The 23,048-nt window shown below is 39.5% G+C and overlaps 1 protein-coding gene across 3 annotated transcripts in view; it reads right to left on the bottom strand.

Annotated features, from left to right (window-relative positions):
• The window catches only part of THSD4 (thrombospondin type 1 domain containing 4), a 600,466-nt gene that overhangs the window by 371,036 nt on the left and 206,382 nt on the right, over window positions 1-23,048 (bottom strand). For all 3 annotated transcript variants that reach the window (XM_043493644.1, XM_038420562.2, XM_043493645.1), the window contains one exon: window positions 5,981-6,117. In XM_043493644.1, coding sequence (XP_043349579.1) covers window positions 5,981-6,117 — 137 coding nt within the window. The remainder of the gene's footprint in view (window positions 1-5,980; window positions 6,118-23,048) is intronic.

The following is a 23,048-nucleotide window of genomic DNA, read 5'->3' as shown; positions in this document are numbered from 1 at the left end:
TATGCTATTCCTCCTGAAGGTCAAAACAACAGACTGGACTTCTACATAGATTGCTTCTGTCAATGTGCACAGGCTGAAATTGTGGAAAAGCAGCATCACTTGCCCCATAACCTCAGCCGTGCTGAACACAATGCCATCAACAGGAACAGCACTGACATCATAATCAAAAAGGCTGACAAAGGAGGTGCTCTCATCATCATGAATAAGTTAGAATATGAACAAGAGGCTGCTAGGCAGCTTTCTAACTCCACATTCTACAGGCCGTTATCCTCTGATCCCACTGAGGATTACCAAAAGAAACTACACCATCTGCTCAAGAAACTCCCTGAAAAAGCACAGGAACAGATCTGTGCAGACACACCCCTTGAACTCCGACCAGAGGTATTCTATTTGCTTCCCAAGATCCATAAACCTGGAAATCCTAGACACCCCATCATCTCAGGCATTGGCACTCTGACAGCAGGATTGTCTGGCTATGTGGACTCACTCCTCAGGCCCTACACTACCAGCATTCCCAGCTATCTTCGAGACACCACTGACTTCCCAAGGAAACTACAATCCATCAGTGATCTTCCAAAAAACACCATCCTGGCCACTATGGATGTAGAAGCCCTCTACACCAACATTCCAACAAAGATGGACTACAAGCTATCAGGAATAGTATCCCCAATAATGTCACGGCAAACCTGGAGGCTGACCTTTGTGACTTTGTCCTCACCCAAAACTATTTCACATTTGGGGACAATATATACCTTCAAGTCAGTGGCACTGCTGTGGGTACCCGCATGACCCCACAGTATGCCAACATTTTTATGGCTGACTTAGAACAACGCTTCCTTAGCTATCGCCCCCTAACTCTCCTACTCTACTTGCGCTACATTGATGACATCTTCATCATCTGGACCCATGAAAAAGAAGCCCTTGAGGAATTCCATCATGATTTCAACAATTTCCATCCCACCATCAACCTCAGCCTAGACCAATCCACACAAACGGTCCATTTCCTGGACACTACTGTGCTAATAAGCCATAGTCACAAACACCAGCCTATTCCGGAAACCTACTGACTGCTATGCTTACCTACATGCCTCAAGCTTCCATCAAGGACATACCACACAATCCACTGTCTACAGGCAAGCTCATGATACAACCGCATTTGCTCCAACCTCTCAGACAGAGACAAACACCTACAAGATCTCTATCATGCATTCCTACAACTACAATACCCACCTGCTGAAGTGAAAAAACAGATTGACAGAGCCAGAAGAGTACCCAGAAGTCACCTACTACAGGACAGGCCCAACAAAGAAAATAACAGAATGCCACTAGCTGTCATCTTCAGCCCCAAACTAAAACCTCTCCAACATATCAAAGATTTACAACCTATCCTGAAAAATGATCCCTCACTCTCACAGATCTTGGGAGACAGGCCAGTCCTCGCTTACAGACAGTCCCCCCCCACCTGAAGCAAATACTCTCCAGCAACCACACAACAAAAACACTAACCCAGGAACCTATCCTTGCAACAAAGCCAGATGCCAACTCTGTCCACATATTTATTCAAGTGACACCATCATAGGACCTAATCACATCAGCCATGCTATCAGTCTATTCGTTCACCTGCACATCTACCAATCTGATATATGCCATCATATGCCAGCAATGCCCCTCTGCCATGTACATTGGCCAAACCGCTTTGTAAAGCGCAAAAGAATAAATAGGCACAAATCTGACATCAGGAATCATAACATTCAAAAACCAGCAGGAGAACACTTCAACCTCTCTGGCCACCCAGTAAAAGATTTAAGGGTGGCAATTTTGCAATAGAAAAGCTTCAAAAACAGACTCCAATGAGAAACTGCTGAGCTTGAATTAATATGCAAAACTAGATACTATTAACTTGGGTTTGAATAGAGACTGGGAGTGGCTGGATCATTACACATATTGAATCTATCTCCCTAAATTAAGTATCCTCACTCCTTGTCAACTGTCTAAATGGGTCACCTTGATTATCACTACAAAAGTTTTTTTCTCCTGCTGATAATAGCTCATCTTAATTAATTAGCCTCTTGCAGTTCGTATGGCAACTTCCACCTTCTCTGTATGTATACACACACAAACACACACATATCTTCTTAATATATGTTTCATTCTATGCATGCCCGACTTGTTTGCTTACTTGATGAGGAAAGGGCAAGATCCTACAAATCTGTTTTTAATGCATTGACCCAAGACATTTGTATGATTTCAGAGAAGAATCCCCCATAAACAAATGGAAAGTGACTACATAAATATTCCATGTGCTATAGACAGGTTAAGGAATTCAGATAACTTTAATAAAATTGTCTTAAACTCTTTGTGCAAAACCTGAACCAAAAACTTTTTTAATGTTATGCATCTTCATTTTCCCCATCCAGAACCACAGACAAGAAGTGCAAAAATACTACATGACAAACTGTGTTTGCAGTATTTCTGTCTTAACAGGGAGTGCCAGAAAGGCTGCATCAAAAGCCTGTTCTCATGACAAGTCTTGCTCAGTTTTGCAGGCCCAAGTGATTAGGACAGAGCAGGTGAGAACCCTGATTTTTTGAGGTTTGCTCATCACTACTGCAACTAGCAGCAAAATCACTGGGATAAAAACAAGAACATAAAAAAGAATCAAAGTAGAAAACTTCAAACAGAGAAGAAATGGAAGTTATCCAATCTAATCTTTTAATTATTGAAATGGAGAATAATGAGATAATTGCACACCAAATTAAGCTAACTGATACATGTGATCAATTACCTGAGTTACGAACATCCCATAGTTACAGCAAAATTGCACAAAATTTTGTGGGAAGTACTGTGCAGTATACAGTAGTTTCATTGAAAATAATAGTAACTATAAACTACCCCGTCACATAATAATTATGCAAACAACTCATGTTACCCGTGCTGGCTAAAGAAGGCTAAGAGTCAGTATTGAATTACTGATCTCACAGTGTTTGCAAAAGAAGGTATGAACAGATGAGGCTAAGAGATGCATTTACCAAAGCCGGAAGAAGAAATTCTGAAGGCAATCAGAATCATGTCAGAACAGGTGGTCAAGAAATTAAAGTACGGACAAAACTCCAGGAGCAGACAGAATAATCCCAGAAGTCTGAAGAAAGTCACAGAAAAAAAGAGGAATTTCATTAGTGAGTATAGTTAAACTAGGGATAATTTAAAATAGGTTCTCTTTTCTGAAACTTACATTTTCAGGATCAGTTTAATATTCAAAGAACCTGGTTAAAGTTTCTGGCTTGCTTGCTGAGGAGCCCACCTCCTCTGAATACACTAAAAAGAGTGACCAAATGTCTAAATACTTATCCTCTTTCTGGTGCTTCTCTTATTTAGTACTTGGTGTGAAAGCTCTCCATACAAGAACAGCATTTTGCACAATTTCAAAGGAGGAGAAGTCACATTTGTCCATTAATTAAATAGGTTTTAAATTTAATTTTTCTTCAAACCAACAAGTTGTAGCCATATCTCCAAATGCACATGCAGACTGCAGAAAAGCATGCCCAATTTAAGCCAATAATCCCCTAAATGCACATACAAACTGAGGCAAGGATGCATATACACAACATCACACATTGTGAGTATTAATCAAAAATTGAGTTCCTTCAATGGAAAGCACTATGGAAATGCAAACTGCTGTATCAACTTACTTGCTGTGTGCACACTGACAGGAGCTGTTAAAGTTTATCAAGCGTAAGTGTTTTTAAATCACCTTAATGCACATACATGATAAACTAATCTATTGTGTCACCTTCTAAATACCTGCATGACAGATTCCCCCCCTTTTTTTTTTTGATCCTATAAGGTTACAGTTCTGATTTAAAACCACAAAGCAAGGATTCAACATTAAGTAAAAACATTACCTTATTTGATATAAGCTAGCAAGCAGAACATATTCTGCCCCTTTGATACACTAACACCACACATTAAATCTTGGAAAGAAGATGGGTTTTTTGTCCAAGCAGAAATGTTACATATTGCGGTGATTACAATTACACTACTGAATGCATTAGATTTATTAGCCCATAATAGGAAACCTTTCCTGAAGCTAGCCATTTGTGCATACACAATATGGATAATTTCAGTGTCCAAGTGCCAGATTGTCCCTATGAATCAAGTACACTAATATTTAAATAACCTAAATTGTATCTGCAAACAATTGAGTTTCTTCTCCTGCCTATTTGGAGACACAATGCATGTCCTTAGCTCATCTTACCCTCTCACTTTACTCTGACGTGGAGAGAGCCAACACAGAGTATAGAGTGCTTTTAGGGCCTTTAGCACCTACCCAAGTGGGCAGAATTGGTTTCATTTAAGTTCTTTTGGAAATGATATGCTATGCCAATTCATTGAACATTACTGAAATAAGGAGCTTTAAAAATACAAAGGTGACCAGCATAACAATAAAGTAACAAAGCATAAGACTCCCAGGTAGCATCCATTTCATATTTATACTATGGATTTGGAACATGTATTAGATTTTTGACATCTCATCCGAAGGTTTGGAAAATAACAGACTGCATATAAACTTCATGATGGCAAAATTCTGAACAATATTTCTCATTAGGCCCCTGAGAAGCCATCATTCCTTTTTACCCTAGACTTGCAAATATAAACACAACATCCTATATTCTGTATTTGCAGAAAGCATCAGGAAAACAGGGCTGTTGGTTCAATAAAAAGTCCGTATCTCAATTCCACTATTCGCCACCAATCAGAATTTTAATAAAAAAAATTCTGGCTCCTTATGAATCAGTTTTAGATCAAGGGATCCTTACTGATAAGCAACTTCACACATATCTATCATCTACAAAGAAAACTCAAATCTAAGACTGCTTGTACTGCTAAAAATACAAATACAGACATATGTATGGCATTGTCCAGATGTATACAAGTAGGAGGAATCTAATAGACTAATAGAAAAGGTTTCTAATTTCTGAGATTTCTTCTGGCAAAGCAACAACTAAATTTTTCCTTTTTCATATTTGGATTCACATTTCACCCCTTGTTAAAAACTTCCCAATGTTTCTTCTGCCTACTGACACTAGAAACAGTCAAACACTGAATGCCACTTACTTGCAATTATTAGATTTCTTTTCTAAACCACTTCCCATATACCAGAGACTCAAAAAATAAGCTCTCTTTTGCAAATTCAACCGATAAGAACTTTTTACACGTTTTTCTTATCTTATTGCATCAGAGGTTTTAAATAAACATAAATGTCACATTTTGCATAAGAGTGCTATTATCTCACAGAAGCTGCAGGGCATTTACCCTTTATGATGAGAATCCAGATAGCATATTGTGTAAAGTCAACACATTTGGACCCTAAAGAAATGACTGTATATCCAATCGACAATTACTTGTGTTCTACCAACAGAACACTAGATCACCAGTAAGGAGAATAACTTGCATCTCTTAACTACACATATGGGTTGACAGGAAAAATTACAGTGTTGCTGGTTAAATGACAAGTACTTTAACATTTAATTGAATAAAAGTGAACCATTAAGTCTTACCATCTGTTTCAGCTGAGAAATTCTCTCCAAAGCTAAAGCTAAGTTGGTTTCTTACTTTTTATTTTTAATTCCATTGTTTTGCTTAATAAATTACTGGGGAGTTTAATTTGACATAGGGATAAACATCTCTTTTGCAAGAAGCTAAATATATGAAGAAGTTCACTGAAAACCATCTTAATTCTGGTCAGAAACTTCCACACAACCTTTCAAAATTCTCTCAGTCGCTAGTTTTACATATAATTAAAGTATGATGAGGGCACATATTTTTCATATCTATGGAAAATATAAGGTACATGTAAAGTTACCAAGACACCGAACTTTCACAAATCAGATTGCATCAATCATTATTGGAACTTACATAACACATAAGAGACACTCCAAGATGAATTGCTAAAATTCACACATTAAGATGCTGGCCTTACCTTGCATTGCCCAGAAACACAGACTGAAGTTCCATTTTGATCACATGGTGTGCCGTCTATTACTTTTTCAGCTTGTCTCACATAGAACCGGTAGCCTATTGCTCGGCAATTCAGTTCACACTTCTGACTTCCCTTCACTAAAGAAAGAAAAAGGCGTAAGTTCCTGCTACCAAGTCTACAGATGTGGTTAAAAAAAAAGAAATTCAATGTTAGGCTGAGACCTTACCCCTGATTTGGAGAGAGAAAAAACAAGTAGGCAAGTAGTCTATAATATCAAAAAAATATTGGATAGGAAAATATCTTTTTTTAACCTCAAGATTATTGCTGGTTTTGGACAATTCTACAGAAGACTTTTAAACAACAGAATAGCTCCTCCAAACACCAGCCTTATTAACCCTGGCCTCCACTCCAAGTAGTTTGAACATAAGACTGTAGCTGAAAGAGAGACCCAGAAAGAGAGGAACACACATATTATACAACTAACATGATAAATGCCTAATTTCATGGCTCTGTCGCCTGGTAGTGATTGTTGCTTCCTTTTCCTGTTCCTATTCCTCTGTCTACATGATTTCTCTTTGGATTAAAAGTCCTTCAGAGCAAAGACTGTCTCTTCCCTTTTGTCAGTCAAGCACACTTGGGGGATATAAAATTAAATAACTAAAACAACAATGGGCCCTAAGGAAGAAATGTCAGTGTACAATGAAAAACTAAAAATTGGATACTTTGGTTGAACAAAACTATCCTCTAAGATCCTGACACCACTAAGATCATGACACAGCAAAACACTTATGTACATGCTTAACTTTAAGCACATGCGTAGTTCCATGTTGAATTCATGTGCATAAAATACTTTACTAGATTGGATCCTAAACCAGACCTAAAATCAAAACTGAGGCAATACATCCTCAAATCTGAGCCCATCAAAATATACTCCAGTACAATTGGGCCACAGCTTATAGACACCCTTCACAAGATCAGCTGTGATTCTGAAGTCCCAGACATGGATGATGAAAAAGAAAAAAGAAAAAGAAAAAGAAAAAGGGGGGGGGAGAAGAGGAGAAAGCGCAGATTCCACCTTAAATCATATCTAAAGAAGAAAGTGCCTGGAAGGCAATTGCTCAGGATCAGCAACAGAGCATTCTTAGGTTTCAGAGTAGCAGCCGTGTTAGTCTGTATTCGCAAAAAGAAAACGAGTACTTGTGGCACCTTAGAGACTAACAAATTTATTTGAGCATAAGCTTTCGTGAGCTACAGCTTACTTCATCATGAGCTGTAGCTCACGAAAGCTTATGCTCAAATAGATTTGTTAGTCTCTAAGGTGCCACAAGTACTCCTTTTCTTTTTTAGAGCATTCTTAGTACCTTTCTTTGACTTTGAAATTCATTCCCTATGATGGTGAGAGAAACACTGATATTGATGAGCTTCAGGTCACAATGAAGTTTTCTCTCCTCAATCAAAATATAACATGTAGTCAGTTTATTATTATTTATTAGTAGGTGAGTCCCCGCTGAGAGTTAGGACACTGCCAATTGTTTGAGTTGGTTTTAGTGACCATTATTTTTGTATGTTTTTGATTCTGTTGGAAAGTGCGTAACTAGTCAAATACTTTAATAAATAAAAGCTGCAGTAATAGCCAGTTTGCTCTGCAAATATGTTATTTAGGGAATGAAAGCGGGCAGAGTTGTCACCATTATGGAGGTTCATTTGATGTAGACTGGTAAGAAAGTTATAAAGTGTATTAACAAGGGATGTTCGTGGGAAGGCACAACAGATTATATTAAGGCTGATGGCAATCTGTACATACAAATGAGAGTACATGACTATGTAAGGGTTACAGTACATCAGCAGGCAACATCTGTGGATGTGCTAGAGGCAGAGTAAAAGGGATACAGGCTCAGAGAGAAAGAAATTTGATATTCTTCTACTCCCTCCTCAAAGAGCTGTTAACATAATGCATGAGCAAAAATATTTGTTTAAAAAAGATCCATGCAAAAAATTGTGCAACTAATAAGACATTTTCTAAACATTATAGTTGAATTACCCAGGGCCAAGCTGGCCCTCCAATGTGGCAAAACCCATTGGGACCTGAGGGAGTTTTCTCCAAATTCTTCTATTGAGGTAGGTGTGAATGGGTTGTCAACACAAAACGGAGGTTCTAGCTCCCAAAGAGACTGGATCTCAGCGGATTCACTAGAGACACAAGGACTTCCAGGAAGAACTTTGTGTCTTCACATTGATCCTGGGCAGCCCACCACGACCCCTGTGACAGTACAGATTCAGCATTAGCAGCCACCCCTGGATTCAGTTCCCCAACTCTTATCTTTTGTGTGATTCCTGTTTGAGGGGCACAAAGCTGGTCATCCACCCACTCCTCCCCACATTTAAAACCTAGACCCCTGACTTTTGTTGCATCCCAGCCCATCACCCAGCCTTCATCTGTAAGTGGTCTTTCTAGATTGTAAACCCTTCAGGGTAAAGCCATGTGTTCTTCCAGTCTGTAAAGGCACCTGGCACACTGTTGGTGCCATACCAGCAACAGAAACATTTCCATATAGTAGGTTTTTCCCTTCATGATGAAACACCAACAGTTCAAGTACTGAAGAATATCTGAGCAGTGCAGCAGACTATCCTATTACATTCTGTACTATATGCCCTAAATTTTTGATTGCTTATTACAAGTGTTCAGCTTAGCCTCATGTTCTAAATACTTTCTAAAAGAGTCATATAAACTCCTGTCTATCAGCACAAACCTCTGTCTCTAGAAAACTTTTTTGGCAAAAAGAAATGCCTTTAGACACTTCTTTAAAACAAGCCTCCAGATATCAATGTTTCCTTTCTTGCAAATGCAACCAACACAAAGTGTTTTATTACCGCAACTATAGTAATGCGTCAACTAATTTCAATAAAGCTACTGTACCACCTTAATGTCAGGGATCATACTCTCCAGATACCAAAATACAGTACTCCTTAAATAAGAATTGATTTCAAAGCATGGGAAATACTCAGAGGGTATTCTCAACAAGAGAGCGAAGTCTCCATGGTCATAACATATATTCATTAGTCCCCAAATTCAATGGCAAAGAAATGGGAAGAAGAGTATTCATCCCGCTATATATGAATGAAAAACATATGGTCCAAAGTTGATGTTGTTTAAATGAAAGAGATTCTATCCACCACACTTTTAAAGGTATAGTGTTATAAAGGGGTAGATTGCTCATAATGCTCACACAGCGGATTAAATACACAACTCCTGCAGGAAACAGATGGCTCAAGGATTTAGAAATAAGATAAAAAGCCTTTCATCTTTAAGTCACCAATTAAAATCAACCCTTGGGTGAAGTGACTAAGTCATTACCATTTCATGGCTGTTCAGTGGCCTGAATGTATTGAGTTAATGATCTTAGTTCAGTCCAATTGCCCATATTGCAACTAACACTTGCATTACTGATACCTCTGGATGACCCTGTTATTCCTACTAGTAGTTTCTCAAAAATGTGGCTGAGATATGCTAGAGGGCCAGATCAAAGAAGTTTTCCATGTTAATTCCTTATTAGTCTGTGGCTAAACAGAGGACTTCAGCACCTTCTATAAGGAATACATTACTTTAAATAATGCATATTGCTACCACCACTAGGATGTCTCGGTATTATGACCCTGATCTGTACTTGGCTAGATTGGGGCCTATGGGCTTCATCCAATGCAAAAAACATTCCCCGAAGTCTGACTCAAACAACAATTCACACTTGGTCTGGAAAATACTTGAACTTCCTATTCTGTTTTAAAGTGCTCAATTTCCACTTTCCAGGCAGAGCAGAGGTGTGGGGCAGAAGGAGAAGGGGAGCACATCTCATGTTGGTAAAGTTCTTGGCCTCTTATAGAAGAGTTTGTGACACATGCTGTTCTTGTTACATATTTGTAACCCGCCTTTTGAGAACAAGCCAGTTGTAAATCCAACACTACAAGCTTTTATTGGATCAACATTTAGCTGTCTTGCTGCATTTCTCTTGGGCTACAACACAGGTTAGGAAGCTGCAATGACATGGAGAGGTTTGGAATTTAAGATGAAAAGACAAGGTGATCATATACAAGATAACAGTTCCTTTCCCTCTGGGACAGGAGCCCTCTGGGGCTGGTTCAGGTTCTGATGAATTTTTAAAAGTTAGTTTTAATTCATTTACTTTTTTTTATTATTAGATCCTTTGAGTTACTCCCAATTTATTAGGTGAGATGAAGTCCCATTTGTGTGACTACCATATATAGTTTGAGAAACCCTGATTTATAGCTTTCACTTCACAGCATTAAATTAATGATGGAAAAAATCTGCAAGGGCTCTTAAAGCACTTGAGTTCACTAAGCCTATAAATTGGGAGTGGTGGAGACTGCTAAAGTCAGAATTTTTTTTTTGCAAATCCGATAACATTTAGCTTTCTTTTAAAAAGCTAAATGTTATATGGCATTAAACTAAACACTTAGCGGACTATTTCTGTGTGAAGGACTGATCACGCACAGGTGCTGATGTTCTCCTCGTTTCAATGGAAATTGAGGGCATTCAGCAACTCAGCGGAGCACTTCGTTGGAGTTGACCCCAACTTGCAGAAGTACAGCTCCAAGGAGACCTGTGCTAAGATGAGACTGTACTGTAAAGAGTAATTTTTTTTGGAGGAAACATATTTATATATATTGTTTAAAAAAGTCAATTTGGTGCTCATGAAAGATGCCAGGTTGACAGCTCTAGCCCATGAAGATGTTAATGTATCCAGAGCAGGTTTGGTGTCAAGCAAGCTTATTTCACACTTCCCTACCAATATCCCTAAGCTGTAGGATCCACTTGAACGGCTGAGATTTTTCATTCTCCCTACCCATTCAATCCTTGACTTCTCTGCTGTTACTGGCAACAAGGGATTCAATTAATGCCAACTAGGATTCCAGCAAATAGAGAGAAAACTATTACTACTCCTTTCCTACCCTCATGTTGTGGATGCCTACCCATGAAGAAGTGGGTTAAGATAGGTCATTACACACAGATTGCAAATCATTCTTCAAAGGACAACAGCTTTGGTCACCTTCAGTCGGGACTGGCTTTGAACTAGCATCCCCAAAGTGAAAGGCACCATTAGCTCATTAATTACTGCCAACATCATCCAGTCCCCCAAGATAAAAACATTCATTAAAAGTGCAAATCAGGATGGGGATAGGAGTAATAATATTTGACACACTAAGAAATTAAAGGGCCACCTGTTTTGGTATATTTTAATTCTTCTGTTGAATACTATTTGTTCTTTTCCCCTTTTTGAAAGGGTTACAAAATAACCTGAATAAACCCCATGCATTCTAGAATTACCAGTTTGATTAAACCAGACAATGGGAAAATTATATCATAGACTGTGCCTACTACAATTAAAAGGAAATGGTCCAGCTGTTTAGGCCTCAGCTTGACCCTGCTGTAACTTAAAGTTTGTTTATTAATTTACAATAGTTCTTCACTGCCAGATTCTATACCATTTTCCCCTCAAATGATTTGTTGCCCAGTTTTATTATTACACTGCACTTCACCACTGGAGTAGCTGCATGTAAACTATGTTATGTTTGGCACCCCTTTACTGCAATTGTGAGTGCACAAACAGTCTGATAGGGCCTGTTGGAGCCTCAGGGAACCCAAATAACTAGTATATTAAGGAAAGATAGTTGAATAGTCCTTATGGTAGAGATTATAATCTTCCAAATGCAATGTGGTATGCAGTGTAGTTTTAGCTGTGTCGGTCCCAAGAAACAAGGTGGGTGAGGTAATATCTTTTATTGGACCAATTTCTGTCTCTCTCACCAATAGAAGTTGGTCCAATAAAAGGTATTACCTCATCCACCTTGTCTCTCTAAATGTGAAGTTGAGAGTTTGAGTCCAACACAAATCTGAAGGGGGGGAAAAAAAAGAGTGGCGTAAACGTCCACTGACTTGCAGCCTGAAGCCAGCACAAGACCCAAGCAGCCTAGCTGAATGCTGACATTTTTCTTTTGGGCAGCATAGGGGTGGGAAGGAATTTTCTTTCCCCAGACACTGCACAGGAATATAGTAGTATTTTGCAGCTATTCTAGCCTAGGAACAGCCTATGTTTCATGCCCTCAGAATTGAGGTACATTTGAAATTTCTAAGAGGCTTAACCATGCCTCTTGCTCTCTCTCATTCACACCTCTTCCAAACTGTGGGTGTAACTGGAACATTGGCAGTAAGTAGGAGAAAATATCCTAGCTAGCAGCCGCCTAGATGATTTGTCAAGGGTTAGTGCCCTGACAGTTCAGAATATTCAAACAGGTCTGAAGACATTAATTAGCATATTTCTGTTTCCCATGTGGGAAAACTATTAGGAGGTTGTGACAGTGCGCATTCACTTCTTCTGAGAGCCTTCTGTCAGACAGGTGTGAACTTGCACTCTCTGATCCCAACACTCCATGTCAGCTGTTAACCTCATCAGGCAAGTCTTCAGTGGCTCAGCCTTCCAGTTAAATCACACAAAATCTAAAATGGATGAACCCCTTCTGCAGGGCCAGATTAACTCTCCTGTGGGCCTGGGGCTATTAGATTTTGTGGGGGTCCTGCGGGTTTGGAGTTGGGGAGTGGGCTCAGGCAGGGGATTGGGGTGTGGGAGAGGTGCAGCTCCAGATGGGGGGGGAGATGGGCTCTGGGGTAGGGCCAGGGATAGGACAGAGGGGTTGAGGTGCAGCAGGAGGTTTGGGCTCTGGGTGGGAGTTTGGGTGCGGGGGGGCTCTAGGCTAGGGTAGGGGTGCACGAGGGGGTGCGGGGTGTAGGCTCCGGCTGGGAAGTGCTTACCTCGGGTGGCGGATCAGCAGGGCTAAGGCAGGAGCTCCTTGGGAGCTGTGAAGCCAGCGCTGGGGGCGAGGGCAGTACACAGATATTCCCTGAATGCCCCTCACCTAGGGGCCGCAGGGGCACATCGGCAAGCCAGCACCCGCAGTTCCAGCCCTGGGGGGCATCAAGGTTCGGGGAATGGTGTCTGTCCCATGGCGTGGAGACTTGCTGCAGGCCAAATGTAAAGACACAGTGGGCCGCATCCAGCCCACAGGCCTGCGGGGGCCCCCTTAGCCCAAAGCCATGGACTGCAGCCCCTAAAGCCCCTGAATTAATCCAGCCCTGCCCTTCTGGGGTAAAAAAGGTCCACCAAGGACAATCACTCTACCCTTGTTGGTGGCTGCAGCCCTGTCTCTGGCCTCAATGCTCATCCCCTTCTGGTCTAGCTTTAAGTCCATCCCTACCCTGTTATAAAACATTGCCTGGAGAGCTTCCTCCCTGAATACTCAGCTCTCCAGGCAGGTCGCCTCTCACATTCAGTTCCCTTCTGGGAGGGTGGGGGGGAAGGGGGAAGGGTAACAAAGTTCAACAAATGGTTGGCCCTTTCTAGGGTCTTAGTCCCATCCTTGAGCCCTTTAAATTCTAGCCCCTTTCTTGGGCTTCTCGGGGCATACCCACTATTCTGGGTCCCGACCCAGAAACCCTACAAATAGCAACCACGTGCTGCTTCCTTTAATAATTGCTACTGCTATTCCCTGGGTCTCTTCCCATCTAGCCCCTTCCTCTTCACCCTTACCTCAGGGCTGAAGTTCTGTCTGTTCCCTGCTTGAGGCAGGGTCTCTCCCAAGCCTGCTGACCTGGAGAATTCCAGTCTTCCTCATCCTTCTTGTCCATCCACCAACTGCTCTGCTTAAGCCCTGCAGCTCCTTTTAACAGAGCCTGTTGGGCTCTGATTGGCTACTTCCTCACAACCTTTCTAGGCAGGCCTGGAGGACTCACTTTTACTGCTCCTTTTTTAGGGTGAGGTATGGTAGGACCATGATGTTTCAGAAGGGCCTCAAAGGGCCTGGTAAACCCCATCACAGAGGTCTGTATTGTATTTCTGATGATTGAAAAATTAATTTGGTACAGAAGCATTTTCCCTTCTTTGTCATCAAAGAAAAATGCATGCTACTGCTATGGCACTGCCAACTAGAAACAGTGACTAAACAATATGGCTGAACCAGAAATAGCCAGTTTGAGTGGTCCATAAATGGGTTATATCCTTACTACCTCCATGTCTTATGAGATATATGAATACACAGTCTCTAAATAATTTAGATGAAATTAAAAAGGACTCTCAGTTTTTCAATATGCAACTTTAAAAGGAGAGTTTCCATTGTCATTCCTTAGTTTGAGGGAAAACTGAGAGGACAAAGAAAAGCTTTAAAAAACTCTCCCACATCATTGTTCAAAAACTGGTGAAATCTCATCATGAGTAAAATCTACAGAACTGTCTGGTGCCAGTGTTCACTGTTAAAATTAAAACTGTTAAAAACCATAAGAAACACTGACCCCCGAACTCCTAGGTGACAGCAGCATAGATTTAAATTCTGTTTTGAGGAGAAACAAAATCCTGTGAGCTATGGTACCAATTTATTATTTAAACAGAAATATTCTAACTACATATCACATGCTATCAAGTCAGTTAATACACTTAACCAGTCACAATCTTTCCAATGTTCTGTAGTGTTTAAGTTGTAGCAGGTTAATCACCCCTTATTTGCCAAGGGAAATGCCACTAGCTTAACTTTCCTTCCGACTCAGAGTTATATTGTTCCATACCTTGCATAATGACAGGTTTCAGAGTAGCAGCCGTGTTAGTCTGTATTCGCAAAAAGAAAAGGAGAACTTGTGGCACCTTAGAGACTAACAGGAATCTTTTCATCTCACTTCAATGGACTTTGGATCAGACCCTAATGGCACATCTGGAATCTGGAGAAAGTCACTGTTTAGTCTTTGTGAAAAGGAGATACCATAAACTTTAATCAGCTGCAACTAATATGCTGCTTCTATGACTTTCTGCTTGACCCAGAGGGTATCAACCTGCCCATAGATGAGAGAAGATTCTATGCTAATTCAGTCCCATTTACTCTCCAGACTGAAGTCAGACAGTATAAACAAAATATTTTACAGAATTCCAACTACTCCATAACATGTAGAAAATAATGTAATAATAATATTCCTTTTTAAAAGACTAAGCCATGGCAAAATTTTAGTCAGACATGGCAATAGGGACCAGTTCAGATAAAATAAGAAGAGATCCAAATGTCTAATGTATGATAAAATTTCTGACAACTACAAGAACAAGTCTACAACTCTACTCTCCTAGGTGAAAGCCACAACCAGAAACAAAAGGAAGTGCCAAATGCCATGAAAAGGCTGCTTTTGTGGTATTTCAGTCCTGATCCAGAAAGTACTGAAAATGTCATGATGGAGCCTGTACTTGTGGGATTTCCAGTCCATTTTCAAAGACACAACAGCTTCAAACTATTCAGATAGAATCTTGGCTGGTAGGTGCTTCTTTGAAACCAGATCTGCAAAAGCTTGGATATTTACCTGAAAATGCTAGATATTTTAAGTCTTCAAAAGAGGATCTTCTAATCTATTAAATCATATCAGTCTTAAGATAATAATGGGGTGACCCAAGAAGCTAACAGGCTTTCAAGTCAAAAACTGACCACTCATTTCAACTGGTGTTTCACTCTTTTAAACAGTTTCTAATCCATGATAGTCTTTACCTCTCAGCCCATCACTACCTCATTTTAATCGCCACTTGTGTACACCTTATCAATTGAAACTGGTTTTCTTTGGTTAAACCATTCAAATAATTGTAATAAGTTGGAGAGAGACAATTTTCCTTTGTGGGAGCTATACTGGCTTGTCCTTATATTAATTTACTCAGCTAGATTATTTTCAAACAATACCTTCAATTAATTGGCTTGGTATTGAAGATAGACTCACTAGTTTGCTACATGCAACATCACCTTTAGCACTTAAACCAAAATATTTACATTCCCAACCCTCCAATCCTATAATACATTTTAATGATAACTGGCATATTTTTGTTAGCAGCTCAGACACTTTACTCTTAAAAAGTCCAGAATTCTCAAGTGCGTATCAGCCAGTCCTGATTATCATAATTTAAATCCTCCATTTGTTCCATCATCGCCTCTTTTGTCACCTCTATCTGATAGTGCCTCATTTTTATTACCTGCAAACAACAGTTATAGAGCAGCAACTCTGGAGTATACATTTCCTTATCTCCCTGCATAGTAAAAGCTGGTGCAAAATAGTCATTTAGCTTTTCTCTAATGTCCTTATCCTCCACGTTTGCTCCCTTCGCTCACTAGTACTCTAGAAGTGATTTTCCTGTTCTTTCTCCTCAAATATATTTAAATTAATTTCTTATTTGCTTTTGATCCATTAGGTTATTTGTTCTTGAAAATTCAGCTTTAGTCTCCAAATTTCTATCTGCCATAGTCTGTCCCTCTTTGTATTGGCTTCACTTGGGCAGATTTCCCAGGTAGTTGGATAAGTTTGCAATTTAACTATAGTATTCTTTCCTCGCATCTCTGGTTTTATTTTCTTGTTTTGAGATATATAAACTTCCTATAGAAGTAATGTAGCATGTTTAAAGTAGCCATCTGCTTTGCAGAATCAGGCCTTTATTTCTTAACTTTGGCCTTTACTTCTAGTTAATTTCCTCATTTAGGCCCTGATACTGTTCCCATTAAAGTCCATGGTAAAACTGACTTCAATATTACAGAAATAGAGCATTAACAAAATCACCTTAACTAAGTTAAATGTCACAGTATAAGTTCTTATGACTGTCTCAGCCTCCAGCCACTCTTTGATATTCAGATTGTTACTCAGCTGAGAAAGGTTGTGTGGTCACCTGGTAACTTAGACCATATACAGATAACTGCTGTTTTAATACAACTGTACAACAAGCCTCTTACAGCCTAAAATACTTTTGGAAGGATTTGGACCTTTCATTCACTCAGATGAGGCCTCTTTTATATCCTCTGCCACACTGCCCCCTGCAAGCCTAGGGATTGCAGAACACGTTGTGTGACTAGAGCCCCATTAGTGGTGAGAACTCATCTGTAGGTGTTATATAATCATTACCATGGTGCATAGTTAGAACTTACTGTGACCATTAGCAAATGCATCTTAGAACTCCATTGTAAAACTAGGTGTCGAGCTAGTCAAAAAAGAATGCTCCATTACTAATTTGCCTCACATGTATCTTAACTTTTTTCAAATTATTTGTCACAGCTCTTGGGTTCCTCTAAATCCTTTAGGCTTCATTCAGTCTACACCATTTGCTTGGCAACTGTACATAAAATGTCAATTAAGCAATGAGCTGTGAAGCGATTGATTCCACAACAGGCAGCACATTAAGTGCTATGTCATCTGATCCAGGGCTTCACAAAGGGGCTATCTGACCTTGGGGAATAGAGTAAGACTTCAAGGTGAAGATTTTCCAGACCAGCTGGCAAGAAGATGCATTTCCACTCAAAAGCAGTCTCTCTTTAAAACCATGACACATTTACAGAGAAGGCTCACTATATCGGCACTACTTCACATGCCACATAATGGATCTCTGCTTTTTCATTGTCATGCCTGCTTTACCCCAATTCAGTCTTTGCAGTAATGCTCAAGCTACCCTGTTTTAACTACCTTATAACTGAAGAACATAGATGGAATTTAACACTATCTTACATGGCCAGTCAGTACTAATAACTATTTAATGAATTGATGGAGGCATCTTTAATGAACAGTACTGATAAAGCAAAGTATTTCTTTTCTGGCTCTTGATTTCCATTTCACAGACAGAAAAATAGTTCAAGTTTCCATCACAATTGTAACATAACCAAAAATAAGACAATGTTTTTCTTGCCACCCCCTGGTCAATGTCAGCTCTGAGTTCATAAGGGTCACCGAGCCAGTCAAGGTACTTCTTTCTGTTCAGATTTACCACCACAGGGGCTTTTTTGCACATTTTATCAAGACCTGGCAACGGAGCACTTTTACCTCATTTAGAAGTCATAATCTCTCAACAGGGCTGTAGTTGGAAATCAGTCATTACCAGTAGTAAGGTCAACAAGTAAGCAAATCCACCATGCTACCCAATTAATTTTCCCCTATTCATCAGTGTCTTATGGTTAATGTTAGCTTTTTGACATGCTTTCTTTAGATCTTTTCTGCATTTTGTGTGCTTACATAGGCTAATGTGTGCAAGTGTGAGAAAAAGAGGCAAAAGGGTGATTTTCTAGAACACTATTTATCAAATTGACGCAGTCAGCCATACTTACTTTAAAATGAATGCAAGACAGAAAAAAAACCTCAACATGAATTGTTACTTTGCTTTTATTCTTGGAAGGTGCTTTAAACAAATCAATCAACCCCAAGTCAAAAAGAAATATAAACACATTTCATTTCCTTAATGAAAAACAAAGTTAGTTCAAATGGAGATTTACATAGGCTTGAAAAGAAAACCCCACTGCACAACTCCAATACACCTCTTCCTAAAAAGAAGGGAAGGGATTTCAACTTTACAGCACACTAAAGCTCATCAAACCAGGACTTAATTGAAATTTCAGTTAAAGCCTTCTTTGTTGCCCTGGGTGAAAAGCAGGATGGGAACAAAAGCAGAGTTTGTTTGGGAGCATAAAAAAGCATGGCAAAATCAGCCCTTCCTCCACTACCATATTCTACAGCCCACAGGCCAAGAGACTTACTTAAGGACTACCTTTGAATCATCTTCTCCAATAAGTAAAGCAGTACCACCCTCCAACTGCATATACTTGCTCATGACTAAGACTGTTCTCTTTAATTGGGCTTCAGGAATGGCCAGGTCTGGTCCTTTAAAAATAAAAAATTTAAAGAAGAACAGAAAACTGCTCTTGCTGCCACCTGTCTATTTTTAAAGCCGGGGCATCGCAATGCATGTATCTGACACTTTTTATTTCAGCCACAGCTGTGTGCGCATTATTCCAAAGTTTAGTGAAGATCAAAAAAATAAAACCTAATGGAAGAATAGCAACAAGAAAAATCAGTTCATTGTTTGTTTAAACTCTTACTTGTTTGGCCTTATCTCAGTTTCCTGGCTCTTACACATTCAGTAGCAGAATGTCATTACAGCATTTCAGGCTCCTGCTTGTTACTGCTGATATCCAATAGCAATACAATGTGTACTTGTTCCTTTTCTGTATTGCTGCTATTAGACACTAACTTATGCCCGATGCCAAAAGACGCTGACTGCTTCCTGAAATGCGAAAGTGCCCTCAACTTCCACTAAGCGTGAGGGCAAACTGCACTTTCCAGAAGCATTCAGCACCACACCAGCCCCTCTCATTTCAATGGTGGAAACAGTCCCTGGAAATACTGTTTGGTCATCTCAGACATTGTCTTATTTCCCAACGCACTGCTTGGGACAGGCTCTAATATACCCCTTTGTAGGAGAAACCCATATGATCCTAGTTTCATCCTAGCTTATGTCCATCATTCACCGTGACCAATATTACTGTAGTAGGTTTTCTTTCATCAACCTAAAGTATTCATCCCTGTAGTACGTGTTCTCATTTTACTCTGCTACTGTTTTCTGGTTTATTCTTCAGTGCGTTAATGTCAATGTCTAACCTAACTAAAATGTTAATATTAAGGGCCAAATTCTAATGTCAGTTGGGTTTCATTAAGGGAAATCAACACAAGTTGGAGGAAAGGAGGAAAATGCAAGAACCCCACACACAGCCAGTGCATTTAATCACCAACCAATGGCCAGTGATCCACATAGTCAAACATATAGTTGGTAGGAACATTTTGGACTAACTGTGTTATCAGAAAGTGCCAGTTCGTGGAAACAAATGTTTTGTGGAAACATTTATTTTGATGAGATTTCTGACAGAAAAGTTTTGAGTTTCAGGGTGGACTCTCTGGGTAAGGAGATCAATGCTAAGCAGTGCTGCTGCTCTATAATGAAGAAAGAACCTAAGGGGATAGAACTGAGAAAGTGAATCAGGCAGAGTGCCAGTGCAAGGCATTTCAATCCAATGACATTCTTAAAAAACAGAAAAAAGTTGCACAAGATAGTGAGTTCCAAGTGCAGGTCATTTGCTAGATAATTTATTCAATCTTTCAATGAGAGTTAAAAACAGCCAAGGACCAAACAGCATCTAAATCAAAGCAAAATGCAACTGATAATAAAACTGATAACTAAACTAATAAAGAAAGTTTAACCATAGTGCAAAGGGGTCCCCCACTATATGTGGATAATAACTTCTGTCCTCTCTCCTCTGTCTTAACTATTTGGATTGTAAGCTCCTTGAGAAAAGGACTACAATTCACCTACCACAATAGAACCCTTGATTTTAGTTAGGATCTCCTTAGGCATTTACCACTACCAAAATAAATAATAATACAAAGAGAAAGTTCTCATTCTGAATGCCACAAAGTGGGATGGGGAAATGTGTACCCTCACCTGGCTGACTCCCCACCCAAATCCAAGGCCTTGTCTACACAATAGGTAGTTTTCAGCAAGCTGCACTATGAATCTATTTTCTGTTAACTTGCCAAGGACTAACGGTCCATGTGGATCCTGCTGCTATGCGTTAGTTCACTTTGATCTACACCCATTTGAAAAAAGACTAGATCAAAGTGAACTAAAACTGTTAATGTATGGCAGGATATATCCACATTGCAATTAAAAACCCGTGGCTGGCCCTTGCCAGCTGACTCAGGCTTGCAGGGCTTGGGCTAAGGGGCTGTTTAATTGCAGTGTAGATTTCTTGGCTTGGGCTGCAGCCTGAGATCTGGGTCCCTCCCACCTCAGGAATCTACACTGCAATTAAACAGCCCCTTAGCTGGAGCCTCACAAGCCCAAATCAGCTGGCATGGGCCAGCCATGGGTTATTACCTGCAATGTAGACATAACCATGGCCTGTGTGCACATTGCCTGGCAAAATCAGATACAGCACTCCTCCACAAATAGTCAATGAAACATGCCTAGAAGCCAGGTCCTAGGGCCAAATTCTTCCCTGACTTGCACCCTAAGAAATCCTGTTGATTTTAGGGCAGAATTGGCTTAGTCTGCAGTCAGTATTTGCCCACAATAAAATTTTGAGTCATCTGAAGAGAGGTCTAAGACAGGAAGCTTAATGTGGGGGTAGCAGATTTTGGCAGTACTATGTGGTAAAGCTTGCACGGTATCTGACCACACTATGCCTGCTTTTAGTTAAGTTTATCCATGCCTCACTCAGTCTATCATCTGAGTAAGTGACATTGCACAGTTCAGGTTTGAGCAACAGAAAGCACTGCTAGGCATCCTGCAGTGGCTTGGATGGAGGGAGTATAAGGAAAGGAAATGAGTCTGCCAAGTGATGGACCCTCTGTATGCGGGAACCAGAAAACCCTGAAAATCCATTATACATTTACTAATTAACCAAAACAACATACCTTCACCTAGTGGTGCCTCTATTGCAAAGGTCCAGAACAAGCACACCATCTCTCTAGACCATTTTGTCTAGAAGACATGTGATTTTACTGTCATGTGGAAAATAATTCCAGGCATGCAAACACCACATGGGAACAAGAACAGGTCAAACACTCTTCTATTAGTCTATCTTTTATCAATTTGCTTTTATGCACTGTAACAGTTTGTGCATTAGAACCCCAGACCTGAAGAAGAGTTCTGTGTAAACTCAAAACCTTGTCTCTTTCACCAGAAGAAGTTGGTCCAATAAAAGATATTACCTTATGCATCTTGTCTCTCTATCTGCAGTATTGGAGTTCTAAGCTCACAGCTATACGGTTGCATTAAAGCAACACACCATGGCTGGACTCCAGTTCAATTGGAATAATTCGTACTTCAGCATAAAAAAAAAATTAGTGATTCCCATTCATAATAGAGCACAGATGTGATAGTAAATATTGGTGTGCTAAATCCCCACTACCTAGTCATTTTAGTCATACTGCTTTGTGCCAGAAGAGGGAGACAAAAATCTTATCGACCTTCAGCATCTCTAAGAAATATTCAACTAATTAATTTGAAGCCTTAATTATTTAAGATGATAAAGTTCCTATGCTGGTTTAATTAGTGAAGTTGGAAGATTTTGTCAATTTTTGGAGGTTGGATTCCAGAAGCCCATTAGGCCTGTCACATAAAACTCATTCAGAGTCAATCTGCTTCTCCATTGGTTTCCAGTTAAAAGTTTATAGGAATGGCCCAGATGGGATGTCATTTATTTACAACAATAAATTATTCTGTTTCAAGAGATTCAATTCATAATATGCAAACATTATCCAAGAAATAGCAGCTTAGACCAGTCATATGATGTAACTACATTTGTATGTCCCAACAGAAGGACTAGTGCTGTGGGGAGTTTTCAGCTTCTTTTGATGCTTTGTCCTTATTAGGGCTAACGTCTGTTTTTGGAAGATCTTTTGACAATAACCATCAGTTCTGCTTATTTTTTGCCATGTCTCTTTCATTTTTGTTTGCTTTTGGGCAATTGTATTCCTTTCTCTCTCTTATTTTTAAAATTAATTCACCCTCTTCTTTCCACAGTTGTACACAATATTTCCATTTCTTACAGTCAAGGTTTGCTTTCTCCCCTTTTAAAAATGCTGATTGCTTCTCATTGCATTAGCAACTTTTTATTTCATATAGTCTATGTTTTGCTAAGACAAGCTAAATATTCGATCTTTTATAGAAAACCAAATACAACTGAGCTCCAACTCCCACTCCCACTCCCACCTAAAAAGGTAGTGTTTGGGTAAATCCAAATATTTTGTTTTTAATGCATTGGGGACATATTTATGGAGACAAAAATGATATGAAATCTGGTATTTTAATGTTATTTTCATCATCTGGAAACTGAAATACAGTAAGAAGTTCTAGCTCTTCTTTTATTTCATTGCCACAGATGGTATTAAAAAAGATAAAAGTGAAACACACTTCTGTCTGGATTACAAATATTAGGACATATACAGTGTTAACATTGGGATTTCCTTTAAAGTACTGGAAAGGCCATGATTGTTTTTTTAAACAAGTGGATTTTTTTTATTTTATTAAAAGGAAACAAAAAAAACAATTTTATATATAGATAAAAATATAGGGCCTGATTATGCAAAAATTGATCACATGAGCAATCCTATTTGTTTCAATGGGACTACTTGTTTGTTTAATGATTGACCCTAAATTATTTCACAAATGCATGCACT

This window comes from Dermochelys coriacea, chromosome 10, assembly GCF_009764565.3.
Source record: "Dermochelys coriacea isolate rDerCor1 chromosome 10, rDerCor1.pri.v4, whole genome shotgun sequence".
NCBI lineage: Eukaryota > Metazoa > Chordata > Testudines > Dermochelyidae > Dermochelys > Dermochelys coriacea.
Note: the sequence above shows the minus strand (reverse complement) of the source record. Positions and strands in the feature narration are given on the sequence as shown.